This window comes from Blennius ocellaris, assembly GCF_963422515.1.
Source record: "Blennius ocellaris genome assembly, chromosome: 13".
NCBI classification, from domain to species: Eukaryota; Metazoa; Chordata; class Actinopteri; order Blenniiformes; family Blenniidae; genus Blennius; species Blennius ocellaris.
Window position 1 is genome coordinate 14,571,045 of NC_137662.1, and position 24,485 is coordinate 14,595,529.

The window sequence follows — 24,485 nt, forward strand, 5'->3', positions numbered from 1 at the left end:
ATCCTCAGGTCTCGATGTCAGGCTGAACAGCAACAAAATACATCTCTGTGCGCTCGTGGACAACTGGTCGCCAGCTGAAGGCCACGTTGACCTGACAAGATGTTTAAAAAACTGAAGCAGAAGATAAACGAGGAGCAGTCCCCGCAGCGGAATGCGCAGTCACCACAGCAGGCCCAGGTTGGTTGTTGTGGAGCTCGGAGCTAACAAGCTAAGCTGACGTCTGTTTACACTGGCGAGCTGCTGCTCGACGGAGTCGTCGATACTCCTGGACATGTATTATTCACCTTTTAAAATACTCTCGTGTCACTAATCTTTTTTGCTTCGTTAAATATGCTGTAAAAGTTTTCTTCAAGTTTGCATGCCTGTTGTTTCGCTGCCATAGACGTTAGCTCCTGAGTTTAGCTTCCTAAGTTGTCCCTGTGGTGCGTTCAGGAAAAGTCGTAAACCTTATTCCTAGCAGTGATTGAAACTACAACCCTGTGTGTGTGTGTGTGTGTGTGTGTGTGTGTGTGTGTGTGTGTGTGTGTGTGTGTGTGTGTGTGTGTGTGTGTGTGTGTGTGTGTGTGTGTGTGTGTGTGTGTATTTTGCTGTCATTAATCCTAAGTGGGTAGCTATAATCCGTCATTGGAAAACTACAACTGGTGTCTAATTCTATTGTGGAATGACAGCTTGAAAAATCAAACCTTAAAGGCACATAGATGACTTACTCAGGATTTTGCATGATGAATTTCTTGATTTTCTGTCATATTTAAATGAGCTGCCCTCTAAAGAGAAATGCTTCAAAACCACCTGAGAATAGCGAAAACATTATCCTCATCTGCAAATAGTTCCCCAGGAAACATAAATGTGTTTTAGTTGTTTGTTGTGCTTTTGTAGAGACTTACACTATTCTGTGATCATATTTCTGCTTCTTCAGTTCAGTTTATGCTTCTTTTCCACTGGTCATCTTTCAAAATCATGCATTAGTTTATGACCTTTGTCTTTAATTTGTATATTCTATTGTCCTTCATGCATAAGTTATTTTCTTGTGTTTGCTTTAAAAAAAAAATTGATTATATTTCTCTTACAAGATGCCGTTGAGTCAATAATCATATATGTTTACGGTTTGCTCTGTTTTACCTTAAAAATGTGGAATGTACGTGAGCTCGCCTGAGAATCCTCAGTTAAAGGTGTGTGCACCTGTCGTGCTGGATGTGTGACACGTTAACTGGTTTGGAGGCCAAGTTGAATTCCATTAGCAAGTTACGTTTGCTGAGGAGTGGCACCAAGAGATTATGTCAATTCAGTTTGTGTGACTGTGAGTCGAAGGAAACTAGTATGCAGAAGCTTGACTGTACAAAATGAATAAATGTAGGCATTTAAATATATGCATGTGTTGCATGATTTTGGTAGGTGGAAGACAATGTTACTTTCCATCATGTAATAACAGGAAGGTGTCTGATTGGCCTCCTATTTATTCTACATGAAAATCCACTGGAAAATAACCCCAAACATACAGCCAGAATTTAAGAAAACAGAAAAGAGGATCCTGGAAGTCACACTGTGACTCCGGAAGACCTCTGAATTAAGGAAAAAATGACAGTCGTTGTTAAATCTGAACCAGACTGTATCTGTCTACGGAATAGATTAGCCATGGTTGGTTCTTAAATATGTTTTAAAACAACCTTTGTGGAAGTTCCTTCAAAAACCTTTTATGGGACAAAAGAAAAAAAAAAAAAACCTCCTTTAAAGATAGAGGTAGGTCACACTGAATACTGATTTCTTTCCAGCTGATCCACTTTGCAATTTGCATTAGGGGATAAAAATAAGCTATTAACACATCTATTTTTAAAAGCACTCTTGCATGTTTCCACATCTCACACCAACCTGATTCCGTTTAACTGGACTATATGTTTTTGTGGCTCCTTACTCTTGACCCCAGATTCCCACAGAATCCGTATGTTAACCATGTGCATGTAACAGATTAAGCCTCATAAGTACATTTTATTCGTGAAGCACTTTACATTTTTGAAAACATCTCAAGTGCTACAAGTGAGGCTAAGGAAATAAAAACATATGCATAAAACAGGCATCGAAAAAGCTGGTAAAAACCCCTTAAAAGGAGGAAAAAGGTATTTGCAAATAGAAAAAGTCTTTAGCCCTACTGTGGGAAAGTTATCTGTTAGCTAAACCACGAATAACTTGTGATTGTAATATTGCTGTTTTAGTTTGTGTTTTTGACCCATATACAACTGCCGCTATAGTAGCAACCCTATAATCGTGAATTTCTATATTTTAACAGATGGGCAGCGGAGAGCGACGAGGCAGCCAAACGCCTTCATTTCATCATGACGGCTCTCCCTCTCCCAGTGACAGAGAGGTGAGCGTGGTTCAGCCCTTGTTATGTGTACATATAAGCGGTCCTTGTTTACCTTCTGCTTGAGCTGCAGCCTAATGTGTTTCTCCCCCAGCTAATGTGCTTGTTTGCAGGCCAAAGTATTGTTTTACAAATCTGCCATGTCTTGTTGCGCTTAATGCTCCCTCAGTAACATGCCAGTGCCTTCATTTGATGTTCCCAGTGAAAGTGAGTAAGTAACCAAATAAGAAAGCTGTCCTTTATTCTCAGATTATGTTTGATAAAACAACATGTGCCTATTGTTCCCTGGACTCCTAAGCAAGTTGAAATGTAGCTACAGTAACCTCATGGTGACATTATAATTTCATGAGCACACATGGGCCAGGCAACCAATGTGGTCATTAATTCTGGAGAATGATCAGCACTTTGATATCATTACATATTGGTATTTGAAACTATTGTGAAATTGTACTGCACGTGTCACAGCATTGCATTTTGATGTTTACATTTTAGGAGCTGCATTTAAAAAAAAAAATTAAAAAAAATTCACGTTGGTGTATGAAATCCTTTTATTTTGATCTATATTAGCAATGAGTGCATTAAAGGTTTCTTGTTACCTTATTTATATAACTACTTTTAGATTTATATTATATGACTATATTAGGATGCTCACCCAAGACAGCTTCTCATTTATAGGCTTTTGGAGGGGCGTTTTAATGGTTGAGCGTCACCCATATTTCAGCTTGTGTATGAATAATTGATGCATCCTCCTGTCAATGTTTTTCTCTCTCCAGTGACTACTTACTGTGTTTTACCCTGGTAGGAATCATGGAATCCATCTTAATACTTCTTTGACTCATTAGAAAGAGATGGGGAGACACTGTGGGGCTGAACATGTCTGTGCAATACAGCATCTGGTTATTGCATCTGTCTCAGAGCTCAGACAGAAATGTCAAGTTTTTATCACTCAGTCCTGATAAGTTTTGTACATTCGATCACTTCAGACCCCAAACTGGAATAGAGATAGCAAAGCTTTCACAAAAAATTGTGTAGTATACTTTCTCCCTTGTATCCCGGAAACCCTGATTTGTTGCCGTCGTGCGGGCTGGTGTGCCCTCAGTGTAGACGCCTTTTGTGACATTGCAGCATCTTTTTTTCCCACCTCACAAATCTTTAACACTTTGACATCTCTGTACTGTTGGAGAAATTGAGGCAGATTACAACACCGCCCCCCCCCCCCCCCCATCCCCCCCCCCCCCCCCCCCCAATAAAATCAAAAGATGTTTTCACAGGGATGTCAAACTGTTATTCACGACATTGATGTTTCACTTTTCTTATTTTTTCCAATTCATAGTGTCTGACCCTCTGTCTCACTCACAGCTCTCTCTGTTTCTCTCCATCCATCTCAGCCTCTTCCCCTCTCGGCCAGCCTCCTCTGGACCGGCTGGCTCGACACTCCCTTCGGCGCTGTTTCACACTCATGGTGTTGTTTTTTCTCATTGCTCTCTGTGTTCCTCTCCTTTCCCCACCTTTTGTCCCGTTACTGCACTGACGGGGTCAGATGCTGGCCGGGATGATAGCAGAGCCCGCTTTTCTCTCTGAATATACTATCTTTGCTCTGGACCATTCAAAACGACCCAAAACGACCCAGGTAGCCAGTGTGGTGAGTGTGTCCTCACTTCCTGCCTCTTCCTCCTCCTTTTTCTTCTCCTCCTCCTCCTCCCGTCTACTGCGCCTTTGGGACTCGGTAGAGGATTGTTACCCATGTAGGGACAGCTTGTTCCCTGCTCTTTGTCTCCTGTTTTCTTTGAATTTAGAAGTAAGAAGGCATCTCATATGTAGGCTAACCCTGCATCCAATGGGAGTTGTGGTTTACATCCTTGAATAGAAAATTCTGTGCTTATTGCCCTTTGTTGGTGTATTGCCCTTTCTTTCAGTTACTCCAATCTGTCGTATTATTGAATACCCCTTTGTGTTTATCTACCGATAGCTGCTTGCCTCTAAGACCCTTCAACTCCCTGTTATGTTGCCTGATGGTCTCTATCCCTTCTCCTAAAACTCTGTTTACTTGGAAAGTTGATGTTTCGTCTGACGGGTCGGCTTCTTGAGTAGCTAAAATGCTTCAACTCCTCCAAGTAAACAAACAGAGGACATTTTTGGATGCCCTGTTGGAACTTAGACATTGTTTATATGTGGAAGGAGCAATAAAACTTTAAAACAAGTTTAATTCAAACAATCTTTATCATTTGTACAAAAACATGTTTCTTGTAGATGCGGTATGATGCCAGAAAATGTTCAGTCTGTCTAAGTGATATTTGATATTTGTTTAGTGGCTTGCTTGATTGTTTGTTTGAAGTACACAGCAGGTTTTTTTTGTATTTGATCAGGATTTATATCTATGATTTCAGATGTACATGCATACATGTACAATACAGTGACTGAAAGCGCTTTGTTATTAATATTCTTATGCTCGTGTGGCAGTTTTTTGACATTAAAATAAAATGTGCTGACGAAAGCAGATTGATCATAAGTCAGTCATTTGTCTGTCCCACACCTCAACAGTATTGTTTTGAAAAGGAAATACAAGGATGCTTCCCATCAAGCAAAGAGTATATGGATTAAGGGTATATGGACATAAGTTACATTTTGCTCTGGAATCTGGACACATTTAATGTGCGATATACAAAACGAGTCATTAGCATATCATTTTCATGTTTCAACATCACATCCTAACATCATATTGATTTTTGGATAAAACACTTCCATTGCATTTGTAGCTTTATTTTTGAACGCTACGATTAGTTTTGGTATCGACGCCTGTCTGTCAACCAAAAATATTACATAATGACTCTATCGGGATGTTACTGCTGGTATTTTGTTCAATCATTGGTCAGCAGGAGGCAGGATTGGATTCTTTCTTTTTTTTTTTTTTTTTTCCTGTCCCTCTCCTCTGATACTTTTGATGTGTAGTGTTTGAGCTTGCAGTCCAAAAATAGCCTGGATTTACTGTTGGTGTACTCTCCTGCAGTAGTTATTCATGAGTCATTGTCCAGTTTTTAACGTGAGCAAAAATAGCGAGGCAGAAGTGCCGAGCACTGGAGTGTGAAAGCATGCTGGGTCAAGTAGTGAAAGTCGGTAATAATAAAAAATAAAAAATGCTTAGACCAGTACAAGTGTGTGTGCGTGTGTATGAGATCATCAAGCATAAGATTTCAAGCAACAGTATATCTGTTTACCGACCACCGTTTCTTTTACTAGCTTCACAAGTACGTGGCTTTCTACTTTGGCTGCTTAGCTTCATAATACGGGTGTGCACTGTAAATCAAGCATAAGCCTTTCACTTGCACTTCTACAATGTCTTGTAAAGGTGGATATTTTCCATGGAGCCTTGAAATTCCGTGTGTCCTGGAATGTGGATACAGGACTGACTGCTTCATGTAGGAAACAAAGTAATTGTTGAATATTTTGCACCGTAATCTTGATGAAGGAGAGACTGAGCTGGACGAGGGAGGAGAAGATGTGCTCACTCTGATGCTGCTTCTAACAAGTCAACTAAACCAACTCAGCTGCCAAATGTGTCGTCTTTATACCGAGTATGCCTTTTGTGCTCCTTCAATTCAGCCACACAGCACGCGCAAGCCTCTTTAATTCAAATATCAGCTCTCCTGCTGGACTTTAACTATCTGTTTGTTCTGACCTCATGGCTGTTCTGTAGCGTATTGTCTTAACCCCTTTTTTGTTTATTGTACTAGAGATGCCTTCTTTTGTGTATTTAACCCCTCTGTTTTTCCAAGTTGCATGAGGGTACCCATTGCCCCTGCATTGCTCCCAGCAATACTAATATTGCTCCCTCCAGAGTAATCAGGGAGAGCCACGCTGGGTGTGGATGACTAACTGGCCCAGGAGAAGCCCACTGGCACAGCTTTTCTATCTTTTACATTCTTATTTTTTTCTGCAGAGTTCTTCTAAAGGACCTGCAAGGTCTCCCAGAGGTAGCATCAATGGGGATGGAAGTGCGTCTCCGAATGTACGTCCAGTTACATAATGTTCTCATTGAGTTCATGGCTGCTTTTATGATCAAACGTTCACTTTCTCTGCTTTTCTTCATGCTCACAGCAAAGAGAGGAGCCACAGTCATTTGCTCAAAAACTGCAGCTTAGAGTTCCCTCCATGGAGTCGTTGATTCGCGGTGGCGCGAGTCGGGCAGAGAATCTGTTTCGCTCGCCTTCGAAAGAAAGTCTGGTCCGAAGCTCATCGCGTGACTCCCTGACACCTCTGGGAGAAAACGAGCCCTCGGGTGTCCCCACTTATGATCCGCCGTCCGATATTGAGAGTGAGGCCGAGGAGCCACCGGGAACTGCAGAGTCCCTTTCAAAAGAGCAGTTGTTGCACCGGCTCCTCAGAGTAGAAAGGAGTCTGGGAAAGTACAGAGGGAAGTACTCCGAGGTGAGAATCTCACTAAGAATTATGCACGAAAGTTTATCTTGGAATGTTTACAACCACCACATTTCATTGACATGGATTTCATTGTCATGCAGCTTGTTACTGCATACCGAACAGTGCAACGTGATAAAGAGAAATCACAGGTAATTTCTCTTCTTGTATGTCGTTTATTTTTTTTTTTTTTTCCTTTAGTTATTTTTCCCATTCAGACAACACAAATGCAAATGTTTTTGTTAACTGATCTGAGGGTGGTTTTTTGTTTCCCTCAGGCTATCCTCAGTCAGAGTCAAGATAAAGCACTCCGCAGGATAGGAGAGCTACGGGAGGTGTGGTTCTAATTATTTTTCTATAAAAAAGTGTGCAGTTCTATCAAGGCTGTACTTGTGAGTAAATGTACTGAATCATCTGCAGGAGCTTCAAATGGACCAGCAGGCGAAGAAACATCTACAAGAAGAGTTTGATGCTGTGCTCGAAGAAAAAGATCAGATGATTTCTGTTCTCCAAACACAGGTGAGTAAAGCTGGCATTTTTAAATGTAATGTTTTGAATGTAATGAAACATTTGCACAAATTCTAGTCACTGGATTGCACTTATAGAAAGCGATACTCTGTTGATGTGTGTTAATTTGCATGGTGCATCCTGTTTTACTGATTGTGATTCAAATAAGAAATATGATCTTAATACCTGAGATATCAAACACTATACAGTGTGGTCCAAAGTCCAGTCCCACACCATGAAGTATTCCAATAAAATATTCAATTACAATTGATAGCATTCGAGATGTTGGAAATACTTAAAAGTACATTGAAATTTAAACACCTGGACACTCGTGAAACAAGTCTTATCATTTAAAAAGAAGTGTTTCTTTAAACATGTCTTTTATTTTAAGGTGGCTCTGTTGAAGAAGCGAACCAAAGGGGCCACTGACGGTTCCCTGTCTGCTAAAGAGGAGGTCCTGCAGTCTGAGGCAGCTGAAAATGCTAATTCTGCCACACAGAGTCCATCTAAAGAGCAGGGACCTGAGTCTGAGGGTAAGCTTCCATTTTCATATAAATCCTCAAAATAGGTTTATCTGTTCATGTGTGATGCATGCTGTGAGCGAGTTTCATACCGATTCTGTCAATTTTCTAATTTGCGCTTTCTGGACAGGAGAGGGCAACAGTGATCCTACAAAGCTGATGGACGCTCTGCAGAAGAGAGTGAAGAGGCAGGAAAACCTGCTGCAGAAGTGCAAAGAGGTGATGCATACCCACAAGGAGAGGAGCACCCAGCTGAGCAGTGAGAACGAAACTCTGCAGCAGCAGCTGCAGGAGAGACTTCAGGAACTGGAGAAGATGAAGGTGGATAACCTGTATTTAACTGCACCGTGGTACACCATGCAGAGGGATTTGTTCATTCAAACTCATTTGAGGAATTTTATGTAACGTGTGTTTATACATGAAAAGTACCCAGATATTTTTTGGGAGTGATTTCCATGAGACCAAACATTTTGTGGCAGCACACTGTCATTATGGACAAGTTAGATTAAAATGGGGCCTGGCACATGAAGAGGCAGTGTGTTTAGGCTAATTAATGTGCTTCAAAATGTCTGAGACTCTTTATGGTTCACTGACGATGTGACTCCATTATCTCTGTGACACAGCAGATTGCTGTGGTTCTCAAAGTCCAAACATTCAAATACTCTGGCCAAACTCCAATGCAAGGGTTCATGTTATGTCAGGGTGACATGGTTGAACCATTGTTTTCATGGATTTCAAAACATTTAGCTTATGTTGGTATGATAGGCTTGTGTGGCTTGTACTTAGCCTCCCCAATGTTTCCCAGCGTAAGATAACAAGTAATTGCTTTTTTAAAGATACTGTCATAATAGACAATTGGTGTCTGACTGGATGTAGGTTGACTTGCTTCCGTTCATTATTTCCGTAGTTTTTAATTTTATTAATGTCAACTTTGTTTTACTTTGTCATGAAAAGTCAGTGTTAACCCTTTTAGTCCTGGCACCAGTACCACACGAGTATGGGCACTTCTCGTAATCATAGAGGGATAGTGTCTTTACAGTTGCCTCCAGAGCTTCATTCCAATTATATAAAAGCTTGATTACATAACTTTAATCAAATATTGTTGGTCTAATAGTAAGAGTTAACAAGCATTTGCCCTATCTGCAGCAGCGTGATGGCATCCTGGAACTGCTGAGCTGTTAATCCACAGTCTCAGACCCATCGGTATATGATTCTCCACCTTTAGTGCAAAGGCTTTCAATGTAATGTTTGCTTGTTTGACAACAATTCTACTCACCGGCAAAATACATTTGTACCTTTTTGGAAAATAAAGATGCTGCACATGTTAATCAGACTACTGAATAATATAGACCGTCGTTTCCTGTTTAGTAACTGTTGGTTAAAGTGCGGTGCCACTGCGACATGACTGCGACATGCCACTTCTGGAGACTGGGCTGTAATTTAGGCCGATTTGTTGGTTTAGCTACACTTGTGTACACTCTGGCTATTTGGCTTGTGGGTGAGGCGTCTTGGGTGGTGCGGGAAGCATCTCATTTTTAAGCCATCTGACAGGCATATACAGGATACGAGTCTGACAGTCAGAAGTGCTATGCATGCAATTTTCACCTCAAATGTCCTTCAATATATTGTCTTTAAGGAACTCCACACAACAGAAAAGACCAAGCTGATCACTCAGCTGCGTGATGCCAAGAACCTCATCGAACAGCTGGAGCAGGACAAGGTGGGTGAGGAGCTTTCCAGAAGGTAGTCACATCTTTATTGAAGGACTTGCAGTTGTTTTTGCTGAAAAGGTCAGACACCTCGAAGAGTCATATTGGTTTCCTTTAAACTTTGACCTCAGCTCTGTGGGATGTCGGCAGCTCACAAGATGTCTGTGAGGAATGTGAAAAGTACTGAAAGTCACAAAAACGTTATTGGCACAAGGCTCCAATTTGGGGGTCTATAATACACAGAGGCGACTTCTGCTTCTGTTTGATTTAGTGTCTGCACTAAAATTCTGATTTCATCTTATGGCCTTTTATTTTGTTTAGGGGATGGTGATTGCTGAGACCAAGCGGCAGATGCACGAGACTCTAGAAATGAAAGAAGAGGAGATTGCACAGTTGCGCTCAAGGGTGCAGCAAGCCACTGCACAGAAAGAAGAATTACAGGAACAGAAAGAAAAGGCAGAAAAATCTGGTGAGTCCAGGCCATTTCAGAAATCATCCAACTAAAAATAAGTTCTCTGGATAAGTTGTTGGATTAAATGTTGTTTTTTGGTGTCAAAGCTTTTGAGGAACTGGAACGTGCACTGAGTGTTGCTCAGAAGGCAGACGAGTCCCGGAAACAACTCCAAGTTCAGCTGGAGGAACAAGTAAAACAGGTGGAGATGGCCAGTGAGGAGGAGAGGAAGGCTCTGCAGCAGGAACTAACAAGAGTTAAGCAGGAGGTTGTCACCATCATGAAGGTCAGGAACTCACTTCTTATGACAATTTACACACTTTGGGTCTTTAGTGCTTTGATTGAACTTAATTTACACTTTGAATTAATTTCTTTAGTTGCATTTCCAAAAAGGGACGTGTTCTTGGCACTCAACAGATGTAAAGGGCCAATATTGGTGTAATATTAAGGGTTATTACATCTGAAGTAACGCACATTTTATATTTCTAGAAATCATCAGAGGAAAAAGTGGCTCATATGGAGCAACTCCACAGCGAAGCGCTGTCTGCTAAAGACGAAGAGATGAATGAAAGAATCAACAAAGCTGTGGTAGGTGCCAAAGATTTCCTTTAATGCAATTATAGACCGTAATCAATTGAATCCGTTATGAAACAGGCTCATTTTAATTGTTTTATTTTTATACATATTTATTTTGCTCAATTTTTTTAGGAGCAGTGCAAAGAAGAGTTTGCACAGTTCGCCAAGGAGCGAGAACAACAGGCCTCACTGGCTCTGGAGGATGCAGATTTACAGAAGACGGCTGTTATAACTGAAGCTGATAATAAGGTTAAAGAGATGCAACTGGAGCTGGAAACGACACGAACTGTGAGTTAGTCATGTCCGACGAAGTAATTAAAAAGATTCAAAACATATTTTTATTACCGAAATGAAAACCTTATGAAATTCATGCATTTAATCCTGTCTTTTGTTGAGCAATAAGACTCTACAGCAATCTGCAAGCACACACGGAGGGAATTGAAGAAACATTAAAAGTCTAAAGTTCAATTTCTGATTTGAATTTTAATTGCTTAAAGGTATAGTAGAGGATTTTCTTCTTCCGGGTGGATCATCAAAATAACTGGTCCTCCCAATTGTCAATCATTCTGGTGATATATGACGTAAGCCCGTCGAACGTGCTCGTCCCTGCGCGCAGCTCACTCCACACGGTCCTCATCATGCCGGTGGCCGACCCGACGCATTATTCTCGGACATTTTTACACAGTTTCACCCCCTCTGGTGCAAATCTTCTTGTAAAGTGAGCTTATGTGAGCGATGCCGACTTGTGACTTGTAAACAGAGCGTGCACGAGGAGAACTGGGCTCGTGCATGTCTCTCGCACGCGTTTTAGTAGGCGTTCCGTCCCGGGAGCAGGTAGAGCGTTGCGCATGCGCATTTTTTTCAAACGGTGGAGAGGGCGGTTCTTTCCTAAAATTCCTGAAAATCCTCCTGTATACCTTTAATATGAAAAATATTTTTAGCGAAATTGAAATTGGGGCAAAAATGAGCTTTGTGGGGGGAAAAAAGCATGTGACAATAGCATTATCTCAATGAATTATTCTGTCAACACAGTAGAATTGGCATTTATTTTGCTGCCTCACTGTTTAAGATCATTCGTTAATCATTAAATAGTTTTTTAATCATCTATTTGTGTATGATTGCAGAGGATATTGGAACTGGAGAGCTTGGTGGACAAGATCTCACAAGATGAATCAAGTGTGTCCCATGAACTTTCAGGTCAGCTAGAAGAGCTGAGGAAAAAACACAATGAGCAAATCTCTACATTAGAGAAAAAGCACGAGGAGCAGCTGGAAAAGCACAAGGAAACCCTCAGCCAGCAGCAGAATAACAGTCTTGAGGAGCTCAAGGAAAAACACAAGGCTGAAATCGAGACACTTCAGAAAGATAAAGAGCTGCGGTTTCAGGCACATGTTGAAGATATGAACAACAAAACTTTCGAGAAACTGGACGCAAAGCAGGCCGAGTTTGAAGCAGTTTCTGCTGAGCTTGCCGAAGTGTTGAAGAGTAAACAGCTCCTTGAAGTGAAGCTGGTTGCAGCTGAGGATGCTCATAGATTTGCTCAGCAGGAACACGAGAAGAGGTTTCAAGATCAGATGTCAAAGCAGAATGTGCAACTTGAAAACATCAAAAAAGAGCATAAGCAGTCACTCGGAGGTATTGAGAAGACTCTGAAGGAGGAACTTAACGCAATGAAAATAGTTTTGAGGGAAAAGGAAAAAGAGATCAGTCAACTCGTTCTCAAAGAAAAGACACTACAAGAGGAGTCACAATCGGCAGCACGAGATCTAGAAGTCAAGATCAAGGAAATGGAGGAGCTTCAGAAAAGTTTTTCACAAACCCAGCAAGAAAATAGTAGCCTAGAGGAATCTAATGGACAGTTGAGTAAGCTCACAGAGGATCTTAATCGGTGTAAGAGAGAATTGACTGATTTAGAGCAGCAGTTGGAAGTAGCAAAAACCGACTGTCAACAAAAAGAAAAGGCGCTTGAAGAAAAAGAGCACCAACTGCAGGATACCAAAAGCGAGTTCATGGAGAAAGAGAAAAGACTTGCTGCCGAGCTGAACACTAAGCTGGGGGAAGAAACTCGTTTGAAAAAACAACTGGATGACGAAAAGGCTGCTCATGAGAAAAAGTTGAAAAATGTCAAAACCGACATGGAAGCTAAGATGAAATCACAGGAAACAAAAATGGAAAAATTCAAGCAGAAAGCCAAAGAAATGCAAGAGAACTTCAAGAAGAAACTTCAGCAAAATGAAGAAAAGATGAAGACGGAGCTTGCGAAGAAGGAGACTGAGCTTCAGCAGAAAGAGCAACAGGTGCAAGACAAAATTGTTAAAATGGACCAAAAAAGTTCCCACGGCCTCAGCAGCGCAGTGTCGGAGCTGCAGGCCAACCATAAGGGGGAACTGGAGAAATTGCATGCCACCCACGAGCGTGACATTGAGAAGCTGGGGTCTCAGTGGCAGGAGAAGTTGCAACAGCAAGAGGAAGAACTAATGGAGAAACATGCACTCATCGTGCAGGAAAAGCGTCAGGAACTGGAGGAAGTATCCCTACAGCTCAGTCGCAGCAGAGAGGAGAACGAGGAGATATCATGTGAAGTGAAGAATTTGAAAGAGGGCCTGGTGATGAGAGAGACCACTGTGCAGAAGCTGCAAGAGGAACTTAATGAAGCAGCGGTTAAGCTTGAAAGCTTGTCTCAGGGTGAAGCGTTGCTGAAAGAGCAAATGGAATCAGTGGAGAGGAACCTTAACCAGGCGCTGAATGAGAGAAATGCCCTGCAAGACAAGCTGAGTACAACAGAGGAAGAGAGCAGAGAGAAGCTAAAGACCTTGTCGGAGAAGCTGAATGAAACGGAAAAACAGATCAAAGCACTGGAAGGCTCAAGATTTAAGGAAAGTGAGGATTTGGAGAGCAAATTTAAGGAAACTTCCATTCAGCTACAAGCCAAGGAGGCAGAATTCCAGCAGCAATTAGTTATGATCAGCAACCAAATTGATAATTACTGTCGGGAGATTCACTTTAAATTGGAGTGTGGATCCAATGAACTCCAAGAGGGAGTTGAATGTCGGATAAAGGAGCTGAACAACAGACTGCTCTGTAGTCACAAAAATGTAGGGCATCTCAAAGACATTGTCCGTACTAAAGTGGACAAAATTTGCACTTTAGAGGAGAATCTCTGCCAGCAGGTGGAGGAGAACAAAAAACTATGCATTTCGTTAGAACAGATGACTGCTCAGGTAAACGCTCATATGGAGCATATCCAAGCCTTAACACATGAGAAGGAGAATCATTCTCAGTCCATTAGTGAGCAGGTTCAGAAAACAGAGGCACTGATTGAAGCAAACCGAGTCATGTCGGAAACTCTGAAAGCAAATGAACTGCATATCGCTAACTTAGAAAGCATCATCGGTGACTTGAAAAATCAGCTGGCAAGTAGCATAAAAGAGAAGGAAGAAGCCATAAATCATCTGAACCAGCAGTATGAAGAGGAGAGACAACAGGCTGCCGCTCGAATGAAGCAAACCATCGAGAGTTTAGAGCAGGAGAGAAGGTCTGCTTCAGAGCAGGTGGAGGCACTCAGGAACAGTCTGTCCGAGCAGGAGAACCAGGCGGAGATGAAGTCCAAGCAGAGTGACGACACTGTCATGTCTCTGCAGACCAGACTGGGAGAGCTGGAAAAGGACATATCGGAAAAGAATGAAGCTTTGCAAAGGCTAAGCACAAGTATTGACAATCAGTCCATCAGCAAGTCTGAGATGGACCAGGTGCTGAGTGAGAAGGAGCAGAAGGTCAGCGGACTCACCTCGGAGCTCGAGAGCTGCATCAGTCGACTCGGTGAGCTTCAGGAGCAACTAGCCTTAAAGACAAAAGAGTGCGAGCAGCTCACGGCCGACCTCAAACAGCAGCACAGCATCAGGGAAGGTGAAAAGAGAGATTTGCTCGAGCAGCTGCAGCAGACCCAGATGCAGTGCACTCAGAACGGCAATGTGGAACAAGAAATGGTCGAAAAGCTGCACTCCCTCGAGGAGGACAACCAAAAGTGTAAAAAAGAGCTGGAAAGTCAAATGGAGGAATTTGAAAAAATGAAAGGTGAGATTATCAGGAAGAAGGAGGAGAGTCTGAGGGAAACTGAGGGGCGACTTTCTGCAGAGAGCGCTCGTAAAGTTTCAGAGCTGAAGAAGAAAGCCGAGCAGAAAATCAGTCAGATTAAAAAACAGTTCACGTCGCAGCTCGAAGAAAAAGAGCAGACAATAAAGACGCTTCAGACAAGCCTGGAGGAAATGAAGAGCAATGAAAGTTCTGGCAAACTGCACGTAGAAACACTGGAAGAGAAAACAAAATCACTTGAGGGAGATCTTGTCAGACTTAAGGAAGAGCAGGAGATGCAACGCGAACAGATCCTGAGTAATGACAGGCTTGAGAGAGAAAAGGCTTTAGAGGAACTGAAAATCATGTATGAAGACAAATTGATCTCTCTTCAGGGAGATGCAGCGCAACAGGGGGATCTGAGAGAAACCCAATCTGCACTGCGTGAAATTGAAGCGAAGCTAAGAGAGGCAGAAAAGCAGATTGAAAACCTTAATGCAGAAATAAATCGCCTTAAAGAAGAAATAAGTGAAAAGGATGCCCAGCTCGATCAACATCAGCAGACCCTCAAGCAGGTCCAGAATCCATCAGAGCCTGAAGAGAAGGTGGAGTGCAGCAGTGTGCAGCAAACCAGTAGTCTGATGGAAAACCATTCCCCCAACGAAGATGACGGCGATTGTCTCGAGTCTCTCAAGAACAAACTGAGACGGATGAAGGGCGAGAAAGAGAAAATCCACAAGGACTTCATCAGGCTCCAGAAAGACGTGCGATCACTGAGGAAAGAGCATGAACATGACCTGGAGTTCACCAAGAAGGAGCTGGTGGAGGAGAACGAGAAGAAGCTGAAGTAAGAGCATGATGCATAATGGCGATGTTGAACTAATTCAGAATAAACATTTTCATTTTAATGTGTCGATCAGATGATTTTACCAAATGTAGCACGTACTAATGTAAGTTTCCCTCCTTCAAAAGACTGGAGCTAGAAGATTTGGAAATGAAGCACAACTCTGCCATGAAGCAATTGCTGAGGGAGTTCAACACACAGATGGCCTTGAAAGAGAGGGAACTTGAAACAACGGTGAAGGAGACCATTGGTGAGCTCAAACTAAGACATCGTCTGTCCATAAAATCAAATCCAGAAGTAATGAAAAAGAATCATTTCAAGTTAAATCCTTTCAGTCCGTGACACAAGAGTTTCAGTAGCTGAGATAGTGACTTTCAAATGGAAGATAAAAGTGAAGATTGTAGTTCTTGTGGAACAGTGCGTTAACCGAGCCCTGACTAAATCCGAATAAGGGACTTTTGCATCAGAATTGTTGTCTTTTCTTGCCTCATCTATGTTAACATCACGTTACATCACAGCTTTTTTTAATCAGTCAACTGCTGCTTCTCTTATCACAGCAAAGGCTCAGATGGTTGAAGAAGAGCTCCTCAGCAACCATCACGAAGAAGTCGCTCAGCTGAAGAGCTTGATTTCCCAGAAGGACGATGATTTGCATCGGACTGTTAAGAAATATGAGGAAGTTATACAGGTAAAAAAAAATATAATAAAGTTTCTGTGACTTATATAAACTATACTAATGTTTTGCAAGTTCACTGGGCTGCAATACTATATTAGCATCTTCCTTCTTTTTTTTTTAAGTATCTTTTCGTAGACAACTATCAAATTCTAATCATCCACAGATATTAATGACATGAAACATACACAGTCTTGAATAGTTAAAGAAATACCTTCAGGGTTTAAACGGCTGTTTATCCAGAGGTTTAAAAATTGTACCATTTCGGTAAAATAGTGTGAATATTGTCAATATCATTCTCCGGTTCAAATAGTTGTGTCCTTGACCCAACAAGCTGAGGAAAGAAGGATCAATTGGAAATGTTCTAAAAGGATTTTCCTTTATTTTGAGGGATCTTTTCCGTTTGCAGTCATTCATAACATTGTTTACTTTTCCAGATCTCTAGCTACAGGCCTATTATCCATATATGTAAAAAGTTCTGGCGTGTGCTGGAGATCCAGCATTTTAATGCATTTTAAGTATCAGAAGCTTGAAAGAGAACGTACTTCAGTTGTGACGCTGACATGGTGCATAGGAAATGACTCAGCCATCAAGGTTTTCTTCTTCCAGAGTCGAGAGGAAGAGATGGGAGACAGAGTTTGGCAAGTTCAGAAAGAACTGGAGGTGCTGCAATGCAAAAGCCACGGCTCTTCTGAGGTACAAACTTCTCTGTTCACCAGGTCACCAAACATCTGCAACTGCACGTTCTATTCAATAATATTTAGGAGACTTGCAGTTTAGATTACATTCATCATTATTCTGTTAAAGTCATAAGTCACTTTACACTGGGTGCATGGAAAAACAATGACTGGATGCAATCACCACTTTTTCACTTCCCTTCTGGGGAAAAGGCTGCAGTTTAATGGGACAATTACTAAATTTGAATGACGGGCCCCATCCAGATGTGTCTTTGTGTCTACACAAACCTTTTCAGACTCCTGTTGGCAAGTTCACGTCCAGGTTAACAGACTTGGCAGTTAATGCTCGTCTTCTCCTTCGTTTTGCGTCGTAATTGAAGAATTCTGTTTTACGAGCTCAGGGACAATTTGCTTACATACTTGACTGTGATCAGTGCCTCGCTCCAGTCGTGTGGCAGATTTCCAAAGCACGCCGGATGCAGTGAAGCTCATTTCAGTCACTCAGGAATGTTCTTCTCGGAAAGCAGGGATTGTGAGACAGCGCAGCCACAATCCCTGTTCTCAATTATCATCATGCGTGGTGATTCTCCGCCTAAGATTTATACCACAGTAATACTCCAATGCAAGATGTACGCACTGAAACGGGGCCAGGTAGGCCAAAAAACACTCCTGGGGGAGGTTTTAGTCCAGGTGTTGAGGTGCCATGAGACCCCTGCGACGATTCTTCTACCATCACACACAAACACTAAGAGTTATGCTGCTCTCGCTGCTGCATTTTTCCCAGGTGAGGTAATAACTTTATGGTTGGATTGTATGGCTTTATGCTCAGGGAGGACTTTCCTTACTACGGGCCCCATGAACCATTTTTCAGACAGACAGTGACTCAATGTGGTTCTCCATAGAGACGGCAGATCAACGCTTTTCACACGCACAAGTCCACTGCTAGCTGGACAGACTGAAGTGGACTTCACCTGTTTTGAAGGGAATACATATATTATAGGATAAGGCAAATAATAGTCTGCGTTGGTATTGCAAGAAAATCCAGAAAAGTCCACCAGTGAATCCCACTTCTCAGCGTTTTCTGACTTCTGCGTGAGGCTCTTAACACAATGTTGATTATATTTCCAAAAAATTGTAAAATCTTTGAATTAGCTCATGAATTTCGACTTTCATTTTGATTAAACTATGTTTTTATTTGGCAAGTGACTATAGGTTGTAAATTAATGAAGTTATTGTACATAATTAGATAGTTAAATGCTGCTGGTGTGGCAAAACATCTGTTCCTTTCATTTAGTTCACTGGATTAATGCTTTTTACTTGAAAATATAACAAATAGTCGTGAAAGTGCACGTTATTAAAACAGTTTGTGCAATATTGTTATTAAACTTTTTTCCTCTCAATATTGTATTATTTTGTAGGGAGGCCGTTTTTTTAATTGTATGGAACTAAACTTTCACAGAAATCCAGTCAGAATTACTGGCTCTTAAATATTGAAAAATCTTGGATAACATTCTCTGGTGTAGTATTCCAATGATTGTCCTCTAAACGGTTAATACTATTTCAAGAGCAATGGAGACCCTTGCAACATAGGAAGCCGTGAGGTCGTAAATGTTTTGTCACATGGCCTTTTACACAAGTCAATGATAAACAAACTGTCAAGCTTCATGTTAAAATCAGAAGGATGTTACATTATACATAATAACCCATGTTCATTAATGAAATTGGGGGGTTTTCTTCTTTTTTTTTGGATACAGATGACCAAAGAAGAACTGGAGGTTTGTTTGTTTTTGTTGTTTTCACAGACTATCATAGTATTCCACTTGTTTGTCATTATTTTGTGACACTGACCTCCCGTCCCTCTCGACTAAAGGCTCAGCTTGCTGAGAAGACGACATTATTGAGCGAGGCCCGGCTGAAGGAGCAGGGCTTTGTGGAGAGAGTGAGTGTCAGACCCTGTGTGTTCTCTTTGAGTGGGGTGGTTGGGGGGGGGGGGCATAACCAAACAGTAAATCCACTGCAGAGATATTCCCAGGATTCTGTGGCCTCCAGCAAGTGGAGCTACTGCTCTCCTACTGCATCAGCTTAATTACAACACACATCTGTTTACATCTGGTTTAACCCCATAAACAATCACAACAACGCCTCCCACAGCTTTCTCACACACACACACCGCCATTCCTCCAAAACAACCCCCAAGGATGCGTAACATAATGCTGACATTCCAATATGCAATTAAGCTAATGCATAGAATGAACCCACCGGAATTGGGAGAGGTGTTTATTACAATCTGTGCCTGCTTGTGTGCGTCTCTCTCTTTCTCTCCACACCAGGTTCACTCGCTTGAGGACAAGATTAAATGCTTCCACCGAAACACTGTCGTAACTCATCTCGGGAGCACGTACAAAGGTAACGTCGACACCGCGAGTCGCCTCGCTCTGCTCCACAGCAAAGACGACATGCAGGATACAGTTCACGCTGTACAGCGTCATGGGAAAGTGTGCATACGCTTTACTGGCTGTCGGTCTGAGCTGGGTCACCGGATCTTAATAACGTCAGACATTTTTTTAACACGACACGTATGATCACGACACGTGTTCAAACATGTTAAATGTCGTAAGTTTTTGTCCCAGGAGCCCAGGGGTGGAACAGCTAATAAGACTCATGGATCAAGCTGCAGTATTGAGTCACAGATTGGATTTTTTTTTTTTCTCTCTCTAAACAAAACTAGGTCAAAGCCCGTCGGCACTGTGCATGAACAGTTTCCTTGATTTCTTTTGTTCTTGAAAGTTGTCAGCGATCAATGAAAGAACAGGTTTTTTTTTAGTGGTTAACACTCTTTCCCTCTTACCTCATAGCCCGGAGGATTTCAGTTCGAGTCCAGCCATCGCGCTGTGGGAATTTTGTATGAGTGGGTTTTTTTCTAGGTACCTCAGTTTCCCTCCACGGTCCCAAAAAACATGTACTTGGCGCTAATTGGTGTCTCTAAATTACCTGGGGGTGTGAATGAGAGTGGATGTTTGTTTGTGTGTGTGCCTTTTTTTGATGGATTGGCGACCTGTCGTCTGACCACCGCCTTTGCCGATGGTCAGCTGGGATAGATTCCCGTGTCCCATGGCCCTGAGTGGATAAGGCATTACAGAAGACAGATGGATTGATATTATTAATCAGCCAAAATGCTGCAAAATCGTATAACCGATGAGTCAGACTTGGTCACGCTCAATAGCCATGACTGTCACTGTCTGCTGTTTTAAACATAATCTGCTCACACACCTGCTTTGCAAGCGTCGTCCAACAGTGCAGGGAAACATAATTTTACACCGTTATGGTTCAAGTTTCCATTTCATTAACCGCTTGCCTGCCTGCAATACCGTGAGAGTGATCCATGCGCTCATGGAGCAACTGTCAAAATACCAATTTTCACATTTTATGGTGATGCGGCGTATCAGTTAGATACCTAATGTGCAGGTTTACTCATCATTTCATAGATCACAGATAAAAGATCTTGTGAAGTTTGTAAGAGGTGGAATGATTTAGCTACACTTTTTAAACACTCATATCAATGAAATTAACTTTATATGCATTGAACCATTCAATTGTATACAAAGTGAACCAAACATAGACGCCATAAAGATATTAAAATGTTCTAAACTTTAATTAAAACTATATGAGAATACTAACAAAGGCAATATGAAACTGTTGTTAAAATGCCAGATTTAAAACGAATAGAATCAACAAAGTATGTGAAGAAGCAAACATTTAAAAGAAATTGAAGAAGCTGTTGTAATTAATCGTCGTAAAAAAAGAAAAAAAAAAGTTGAAGATGTATGTTCCAAGCTTTTGTTTCTACGTTTTTAGACTTCTTGCTGCTCTCACATTGACGCGCACTAGATCATACAACGTGAACGAGAAGCTCACACATTTAAGGGCAGAACACATTTCAGGCTGCAGGTTGTTAGACATGCTGGGCTTTGGTTGTATTAGTGTTTGGTTCTGGTTGGAGTCGAGGTTAGCGGTACCTGTCTTGCCCCTGAGCTTCAAGTTTGGATAAATCTTAGGGGACGGGCTGAAAATCGCTGCTCTACCCTCGACGACGCCACAGCAGAAACGCGGTGCCTCTCCGTGAGAGGATTTCGAGAGATTGACTGAGCCCTTTTAGACCTTCCCTGCTGCTGTAATAAAGAGAACCTGTTGTCAGGAGAGGTGGCGCTGAAGAAGCCGTCCTTGAATTTAATGGGTTTTGCAGATTTAGGACTTGACATTTTTTATGCAGGAGCCTGCAGCACCAAAACTCCCTCTTTATCCAGCACACACGCAATATTCACCCTAATAACCTCCTGTGTCCTTCTTGTCTTCTGTCCACTGTGTTAGTGGACTCAGTTAATACTCAGGCTCCCTACCTAAATTCAAAGCTCGGCCTGGTTTTCATGGACCTGAGAGAGAGAGAGAGAGCGAGAGCTGGTGAGATGTGTTCTTTGTTGGCAGGGCAGGGTCAGGGCGGGTCAGGAGGACAGAGGCTGTGTGATTTATTGGCGACCCGTTACTCCACGCCCGAGATCAAAGAGCTACGCTCAGTTCTTCATCATGTTTCCTTCAGCTCTCGTCACTCAGTGTCTCTTGGCTCATGCAGGGTCGCTTATGATGGCTTGAGAAACACTCACAGTGATTGGATGTTGCTCCTTAATGAAGAGACGAGGAGAAGCTGGAATCTTAAGTGTTCCCAGCCCCGACCTCCCAGTAAACCCAGTTTTTCCCATTCGGATCTTCTAAAATAGATTGTGGGTGTTAAAGCTTGGGGCATTGACATAAAACACTCATTCTCAGACTCTTGCGGCATTAAAGTGTTCATGCTGAGCCTCGCCAGTCTTTCCTCTACTTATCATCCTCATTTGGACGTGACTGTATTTGGTTACCAACCCAAACAGTGACAGTCATGAGTCTACTTAAAAAATATCTACATTCACAAACATACAAGAATGTCGCTTTAAGAGAAGCGTCACGTGATCTCAGTCTCAGAGCAGTGTTTATGATGTTCTTGGTTTTTTTATTTGAGTGTCTGTCCAAGGAAACCGTGACAAAACTAATTTAAAGTGTTTTTTTCAAGAGTCTATATGATGTGGTGTTTGATTGTGTTTTTTGTTGTTTCAGATTTGGGATTCAAAACTCCTGAGTCTCTGGCAGAAGCCACTGAGATGGAGTACCTGAGGAAGGTGCTGTTTGAGTACATGATGGGACGGGAAACAAAAGTATGATCATCTTATCACATTCCCAAACAGACGTGAAGTGATTTTTTTTTTTTTTTTTTAAGTCAACTTGTTTCAGTGCCAGAACTTTTTTTTTTTTCATTTTAATTAGATTTATTATTGGGTTTTTTGTTTTTGTCGTAAAATATGTCAGACATGGGTAATGTCAACACACTTTCGAAAAGCCTCTTTCAAAGCCCCCCCGCCCCTGCTTGAGGATGAAACAAACTTGAATGTAATTGCATCCCAAGTAGATTTAAACCCGCACAGCCTCTCAAATGGCAACTTCAATCTTAAGGATGGACACACGGCAAACTGCAGCATATAGCAGGAACTGTAACTACCTGTTTTGCACAAACATTAACTTAAAACAAGTTCTGTTCACATTATTATCAGAAGTTGTCAATGTTGTACAGTGAAGTTGATGGAGGGAGGTTTTGGACCTTCAACGGTAACGCCAGTTTATTTGTGAATCCTCCTTCATGATGGAAGTCCGTGCAACAAGCACTCGGTGTAATATCATGACTGCAGAGCAGAGCGAGGTGTCGCAGGTCATCCTTGGCTCTTAACAATATTTATCTACAGCTTCATTTCATTATTTTTCAGGAAATTTAATAAAGAAGACTGAGCTACTCTCGAGGCCGTGACTTCAAAGGCAGCGAGTGTGAACCATGTTGTGGTTTCACTATGACCATTAATGGCTACATTTGATTCAGAGAGAAAGTTGCCTGTTCGGCAGGACAGTTGCTTTGACTTGTTGTCTCAAACTTGTCCCTGAATGTTAAAAAGATGATCAACTGTTTCACAATTTGTTTCAGAAATCAGAACTCGATACATAGGCTTCCGAAACATCTAATATAATTGAAATGGAATGTTTTTCTCGGGCCACCCGGGCTCATGACCTCCCTCCTGCAGCACAATACGAGACATTTTAGGACGCCATATAACATCACGTTGTGTCCACTCCAGTTCGCTCTAATTAACAGTGATCTCCTTAATTAGCAGCGTTGTTGACAAGGTCCTAAACTCAGCGGGATTTTCCCCCCCAAGTCCTGGGCTAACAGTTTCTCTTTTATGGCATCATGGCAGACCTCCCCTGTGTGGGGGACGTCCCCCAGGCTGCCCGCTAGCACATAGATCTCGCATGACGCAGAGTTACCATTTAAAGACATGCTGGCCTTGTTTAGTGTTGGTTGAGCGTTTCGGTTTCCTACACAGCAGCTCTGTTTCTGATTATCCTCTGTGTTTATGGGGAACTGCATGCGCCCTGGCAGATGGGCCTGGACTTCATTATGCAGATGATGCTCGCTCTTATTCATTTAAATCTATATTTTAGTCCAGTTGGGCTTTAATTGGCTCAGAAACAGCCTGATTTGATAATGTTGTGTCAAAGGTCGATGAGTGAGCACATCTGGTATTCATGTAAAGCTATTGTAGCTGAAATTGTCGGTCACTCATACCTTGAAAGGAAATGCATGATGACAGTGATGCCCGAGGTAAATTTCACGGTTTTCTTTTGAGTGACATATTTATCTTTCCTCTGCTTGTCCAGACAATGGCCAAAGTGATTACCTCCATGCTCAAGTTTCCCCCAGACCAGGCACAAAAGGTTTTGGACAAAGAAGACACTAAACCAATTGTAAGCGCCTGTTCACTCATCAAGGATTCTTTCCTGAACTCACATGTGCGACCGTATCTGAATTTGTTTCCCCCGCGTCTCTCTACAGCCGTGGTTACGATGAGTGTCCGACTGATTTGGCTGCTTCTGTATGAAGATCTGCTGCTGCTGCTGCTCCTGCTGCTGAAGGGGAAGACTGCCATGGACTTTATCAAACCCTTTTCTTTGCATTTTCTGTCAGTTTATAAGTATTTCCGTGTGTCAGTGTGTGGGCATTTGAATCCTGTGTGTGTGAGTGTGAATGTGAGTGTGAGTGGGAGAATGCGTCTAAGGGTATGAGGGAATAAGAAACACAAATCTTCCATAATACTTTTATTTTGAGATTAAGCGTGTTAATTTATAAGTTTTAGATTGAGATAAACGGTTTTCCTTTTATGGTTTTCCTTATTAGAATGTGTTTATACAGATTGGCTTGTGCAATAAATGATAATCTTATTACGTCTGGATGCTGATGGTCAGCTGATTTGTATGTTTTTGTTTTGCGTTGTTGCTCGATTCCCCCCCTCTGTAAACAGCCCTTTATATGTGCTCGGCACCAAGTTAAGATATCGTCCTCCGGAACTCACCTGTGTAACAGCTTTTTTTAAACTTTATATTTTCACACAAACACTGACAAGAGACCCCTAAACACAAACTGTAAGCTGTATTATAATAATCAAGACTGTATTATAGGGCACTATATCACTTGCTATACATTTCCAGACTAATAAATTAAATGTTATTTACACAACACCTGTTGTCACTTCTATCATTAATCATTGACTTGTTG

General features: G+C 41.8%; 1 protein-coding gene across 3 annotated transcripts; it reads left to right on the forward strand.

Annotated features, from left to right (window-relative positions):
- golga4 (golgin A4) lies at window positions 1-24,446 on the forward strand. Of its 3 annotated transcripts, XM_080507702.1 has the most exons (25): window positions 1-177; window positions 2,282-2,359; window positions 3,897-3,998; window positions 6,294-6,362; window positions 6,452-6,781; window positions 6,874-6,921; window positions 7,048-7,104; window positions 7,190-7,288; window positions 7,668-7,809; window positions 7,928-8,118; window positions 9,434-9,517; window positions 9,828-9,975; window positions 10,065-10,243; window positions 10,447-10,545; window positions 10,666-10,821; window positions 11,658-15,451; window positions 15,577-15,698; window positions 16,006-16,136; window positions 16,731-16,817; window positions 18,553-18,573; window positions 18,669-18,737; window positions 19,129-19,204; window positions 21,944-22,041; window positions 23,591-23,677; window positions 23,766-24,446. In XM_080507702.1, the coding sequence occupies exons 1-25, from the start codon at window positions 100-102 to the stop codon at window positions 23,778-23,780; spliced, it is 6,360 nt and encodes a 2,119-aa protein (XP_080363828.1). In that variant the 5' UTR covers window positions 1-99; the 3' UTR covers window positions 23,781-24,446. The 3 variants fall into 3 exon arrangements, with proteins under 3 accessions (XP_080363828.1, XP_080363829.1, XP_080363830.1); XM_080507703.1 differs by lacking the exon at window positions 16,731-16,817; XM_080507704.1 differs by lacking the exon at window positions 3,897-3,998.
- The last annotated feature ends 39 nt before the right edge of the window (window positions 24,447-24,485 follow it).